At 44.4% G+C, this 6,000-nt stretch overlaps 1 protein-coding gene across 1 annotated transcript in view; it reads right to left on the reverse strand.

The window, feature by feature from the left end:
• AFG1L (AFG1 like ATPase) overlaps positions 1–4,151 on the reverse strand; it is a 75,006-nt gene extending 70,855 nt beyond the window's left edge. The window contains exon 1 of the mRNA XM_063329836.1: positions 4,018–4,151. Coding sequence (XP_063185906.1) covers positions 4,018–4,126 — 109 coding nt within the window. The 5' untranslated portion in view covers positions 4,127–4,151. The remainder of the gene's footprint in view (positions 1–4,017) is intronic.
• Between the last annotated feature and the right edge of the window lie 1,849 nt (positions 4,152–6,000).

The raw sequence follows: 6,000 nt of genomic DNA on the forward strand, positions 1-6,000 counted from the left end.
CCATCAGTAGACTGGCATTAATTTACCACTGCCAATATAAGTGCTAGATAAAAATATAAAAAGTGTTCTTAACTCCAGGGACCTTCTGCTCTGGAAAAGAGCAGCAAATTAAAAAAACTAATCAGTATGTTGTTGAGTTTTCCTACTGCCACTTAGAACTGATGTCTGAGATGACACAGGAAAAAAGCATGCGAGTTTCAATGACACCGCTTATGAAAGCAACAGTCACAGCTGAGGCAGGCACTAGAGTTATTTATGTAAGAAGACAATCTGAAATGGAAGCTAGGTTGTGGCATATCAAAAACTGATCTTGACAGTAGCCAGGAGGCTGAGAGCACAGAAGGGTAACTGAAGTAAACACCACTCACCCTGGTAATCCTTTTTTTTTTTCCCCTGGTAGTTGCATTTCATTATGTAAGGTTTTGAACTGTGATGTCTAAAATTTGTCAGAAGAGAATTACCATGAAAAAATCCTAGCAGGTCCTTGTTCCTCCATATTTCAGGGCCTAGGAAAAGAACATGGGCTTCCCTGACACGAATTTTATCTTTGCTATCTTTCCACGACTGCAGAATTTACTAATCTGTGAGTTTTCAAGTAACACAAAAAGATTTCATGTGAATTTAAGATGATTATTCACTTCTGAGAGAGAAAAAGTATTGTACATCCACAGAAGAATTCAAATTTGGCCTGCAAGTTCTCTTACTGCCCTCAAACTAAACATCTTTTAAACACACGATTAGAATTGTAGACCTTCAATGGGACGAAAAAGAAAACCCATGACAGATAAGTAATATCCAGTTAAAGAGGCAACGATCAAACAGATGGAACTGAACTCCTATTGTAAAAGGTAAATCACGCTTCAGATTACAATATTCACCTCTCTAGATACTTACATACAGTACACATAAAAACACCTACTATTAATTCTAGAAACAAAGTTGAAACAAGCACTTCAGGGGACTGAGGATGAAAAATAAAAAAAATCAGCTTTAACCCTTGTGCTGTATGTATGCTTCAAACCGTTCCCTCCTGAGTATGATTAGACATAGTCTTCATTCACGGAGATTAAGGCTGAAGACAACATTCACCTTTCTAAGTATAAGGGAAGCTAAATTTATCTAATTACCCCTGAACCACACTCAAGAATTGTGTTTGATTACAGCATATTTTGAAGAGAATATATTCTGAAGACATAAGAGATGGAGAATTAGCCATTTTCTGTGCCACTTTGCTGTAATGGTTAATAACTATTTGTCTTAATGATAAAACATATCTACAACTAATAGTTACTCAAGAACCGCATCTAAACCAAACTCACGGCAGTTATAACTGCATCGAAGTTAATGACCCCAAAATCACCCAACTGCCATCTTTGCGGACAGTCACAATCAAGAAGCTGGAACAGCTTCTGCTAAAACAGTGTTAAGGGAATATACAGGAATAACGTTTCTTTCATTACTGCTCTGCCAACAGAATTCTGCCTTAAGAGCTTTTCACAAACTCTGGAATTGGGGGGGGCGCAGAGAGGAGAAGGTAATATACAGCATCTTTTAAAAACTGTCCTGTTTTCAACAAGCCAAGCTGAAATTCATAATACTAATTTGGGTCACAACGAAGCCAAATTACTTCAAACCCCCAAACCCTTAAACTGCTAAAATTGTCTATGAAACACATCTGCCATGACAGAAGAGGACTTCGAAGTTAGAGGGCACTTTTACGAACAGGCAGATGGTGGTATCAGAGACCTCGCTAAACTCATAATTAAGCTGGTAACAGAACTGCTGCATAATCTTTCCTTCTTAGATGATACCACAGTGATGGGGAAGGGCAGCGGTACAGTCTTGTAGCTCCAAAGGTTATTTTCCTGCAGGAGAATGTGACTGAAGGTAGTAAAAGATCAGAAAAGACAGGGTTTTTTGCAGGCTAGTACCTGTAGATAATAACGTTTTCTAGTTTCATCTGTTATTAAATATATGTGTAAGTTTTGCAGAATCAGTCTCAAACAGGTAAATTGCCCCATGGCATACAAGGATTTGGATGAGTTCAGCATATGCACTGAAGTTAAGTACATACGTTAAACCTACAGAAGAACAAAGACTTGGCATGTAAGCTTCTAGGGAAAGAGAGCATGTGCTAGTCATAAAGCAGAAAATACATTTATAGTCCTACAATAACACCAAACAATTGCTCGTTTCAAAATATTTTACAATGCTAAATGAGAAGAATGGGAGAGGAGGCCATCTGAAAAAATATTTACTTTCCAATGCTTAATAGAATGCTTAGAAAAGCAAAGTCCAACCAATCATACTGGGGGGTGCGGGGGGGAAAGAGGCAAACTTATCTGCACAAATTGAAAATGTTAAGCCAATATCACACAAAACAAATGAAAAAAAAAATACACCTGGAAGAATGAGCAGTTCAAATCAAAGAAAAGGCAGGTTGCAGCTAAGGTACGAGAACAAGGACATAGACTGTCCTCCCACCTTTGTCTTATTATATGGCCTTGGGTGAATCACTGAACCCCTTTTTAGCCTTCTTGTAGTCCATTCATTTGGGCAGTATACGAAGCAGTATTTAAGCTTTTAGAGAATCATATCAGTTGGAACTAGAATTCTGCTTTTTTGCATACATGGCATACATGCCTGTGACATTATTCTGTAAAAAGATTACTTGTACTATTTCTATGCACACCCCATTTAACAATCTGACCTACTCACGAAAAGTAGAAAAAGACAGAGAAGTTTATCAGTCAAATTGCAACTCTACACAAATACTACTTGTGAAGTCTTTTCATTAAGGAAAAGGTACAGAAGTGAGGAAAGCAAATCACAAAACCAAATAAAAGACTATGAACTAGTGATCATAAAAACAAGACTATAAATCAATTCAGTGGTTGCTGCCCACCCCTGCAGATGTCCTTAAGTAACATATGTAAGGACTGCCTTCCCTTTAACATGAAAGCTGAGGATCTATGCCTGAGTTCCTTTAACATGGAAGCTGAAGAACTATGCTAAAGCCACTGGATTTGCTCTGACAACTTTTTAAAAGTGGTAATATGTTGGCTACATATCTACACAGATTTAAAGCGTTAGACCAACACCAAATAAAACATATACAACTACAGTACTGATTGTAGTACTATATAGTACTACTACTACTGATTGTAGCTTGCCTATTTTCTTTAGGATGTACAAATATTGTACTATTGCAACATAACACGTGTAAGTGAACATGTATCATCCCTCCCAGATCCACTGACTGACTTTCAGGCCTCTGGGACCCACCGTGAACCCACGTGAATCCCCACACTTCTGTCAGACCTGCAGCGGACGAATCTCTCTCACTAAAAACAAAACCTCTGCTTCTAACCTAAGCCTCCAGTTAACAAAGCCTAGCTCCCCATAAATTTGTGTATTACACTCACTTTTTAACCCAGACAGAGCTCAGCTCTATACATCGGAGAAACCTTTTAAGGGTAAAAAAAGCCCCCGAGACAGCCTAAAGCACAGCGAACGCCTTGGCAGGCACCGGCCCACTCGCCACAGCCACCTGAAGCCCCTATTTACACGGGGGAAGCGGCACCGTTAACTCGAGAAGCCGCGAGGCGGCCCACGGACCCCCCGCTGCGCCGGGGGCCGACTCCCAGCGCCAGTCCCCGGGGACCGCCGTGCCCCTCGGTGGCCGGCTCGGTGGAGAGGCCGCCCCGGCCTGCCCCGGCGGGAGAATGTGAAGACACGGACAGGGCGCGCTGCCGCGGCGGGGCCAAGTACGCGTCCCGCCGCCGGCTGCCGTCCGCCCGGCCCCGGCAAAGCCCTCTCCCCTCAGCCCGGCCCCACCTCCGCCTGAGGGGAGACCCGCGACGCGGCGGGGAGGGACGCACCGGCTCCCGCAGGCGCTCCACGGTGCCCTGTGTGCCTGCCTCCCTTCCTCCCTGCGCGGTGCCTCAGCAACCCGTCGCTCGCCCTCCCTTCGCCCGGCAGCGGGGCTGGCGAGCCCCCTCCCGCGGCGGTACTGACCTCTCCGCAGGGCGGCGGGCGGCGCCGGGAGCCCCAGGCGGGCGGCGCGCCGCGCCGAAGCCCGCAACAAGCAGCGCGCAGTAACCAAGGGCGACATGGACGCCGCCATCTTCCCGGCCCGGCCTCTGCGGAGAGGGCGCAGGGCGCGCTGGGAAATGGAGTCCCGGCACCCCCTCAGGGGCAACGGCCGCCGGCCTTCCGAGGAGCCGGGCCTCGGCTGGTGCCGGCTAGCGGGGATCCCCGGCTGCTCGCCCTCCCCTGGCCCCACAAACGGAGCCGCAGGCTGTGAGGCAGCCCCCGGGGGAGGTAGAGCCGGCTGCGCCAGCCCCGGGGCCACGCTCCCCACACAGCCGCGCCGGCTGCTCGCTGGGCACAAATCGCACCTTACAGACCCCCCAGGTGCCACACTGGTGCCATTGACAGTCCCTTCCTGCCGTATCCACGCACTCCAATTTTCCGAACAACCTGCATGTTGGCTGTGATTTGTACCGTGTTGCACCGTGGCTGTATCAGATGCAGCAGCTTTCCGTCCTGCTTGGCCGTCACTGAGGAGTTTTGGCAACTGAATTTGCTGTTTGTTGACGATTTCCAGCTCATGTTGTTTGTCTTTAAAAGCATGGACCATAAAATATTAAGGACAAATATTTGTAAAACAGTAAGGACAAATATTCCTGGCCAGAGTTAACAGCCGATCTGCACATTAGCAGTACAACCACGTTTATGCCAATGAACGTATATTTAAACCCTGACAGCAAGATACGTTAACATAAAAGCAATTTTCCTGAAGACTATGCCAAACCTAGAGGCTGGTTCAGCCCTGTACAGCCAGTGTGTGCTCGGCACACAGTAAGTAAGCCTTGCCCTTGGCAGTTCACCCACTTGGGGCTCCGGTGAGCTCCTCTGGAGAACACCGACCACCTTCCTCCTTCGGTAGGTACCTGACGTTCTTATTCAGCCACCTCCGTTGTGGCTACAAAGCTCTTTTGGGCAGAAAGGCACGATGCAAAGAAGCCCGCTCTCTAAGGGAAAGGCGCTGGCACTCAGGAATCACTGGCTGGCCCTCCGTAACCATCAGAAATGCACCCAAAGGTCAGGACGGGGCTCCAAAAGATGTTGCGACGGAGGGCATTGTGCAAGAAACGGATAACAAAATGTCGGCTCATGGTAAAAGCACACAGGAAATGCTTTAACTGACTTTTGGGTTTGCAATATCAGAATTCCTATATCTTATTCTAGCATTAAATTTCTGTGCAACATGAGAAAGCGAGCAAGTCATTTTCATAAGACTATTAAATTTATTTTTTACGAGAGTATAGCAAAATGTTGCATCAGGGCACTATGGAACAGCTTGCAAACAAAATTTGATTACATCCTGAATAGTATTGCTAATTTCAAAAATAATGTTTATGATCTTGAAAATATTAACAGTGACTGAAGTTATGTTCTAACATGTTCAGCTGTTTTAAAATATGTAGTTGCTCCAGACACATCTTCAGTACTAAATACCTAATTAAGTAGTGAACTAAAGTGCCAATTTATCACGTCTTTAAAAAGCTGGTTTCAGTGCATTTTCTTTCATCTTTCTTTTATTGAGCACTTACTGGTTTTGACTCATTTTAGCATGTTATAGCTATCAACACCTGTGCCCATTTAGGAATGAATTCCAGTACAAATCATAGTGAATTGAATAGACATCTCAAAGATGCATCACAATTGTTGCAATATTTTTAGAAACTCAAACAAGGAAACAAACAACTTCAGTAAAAGTGATTTAAATAACAAATAACTTATCTTTATAAACAGCTTATCTCCTTGAGAACAAAGAATAAACAAGGCAACAAGAGCCGTTTTTTCTTCCATTATTAACTCAGATCACAATATGAATGGGTGAAATGTCAGGAATAATTGGAGAAAATGACAGCATAATCTTCAGCAAAACCATCTGATTTATTTAAATTGTCACTGTTTTTTTCTTAACCTTGT

The sequence above is a fragment of the Chroicocephalus ridibundus genome, chromosome 3 (assembly GCF_963924245.1).
Source record: "Chroicocephalus ridibundus chromosome 3, bChrRid1.1, whole genome shotgun sequence".
Taxonomy (NCBI): domain Eukaryota; kingdom Metazoa; phylum Chordata; class Aves; order Charadriiformes; family Laridae; genus Chroicocephalus; species Chroicocephalus ridibundus.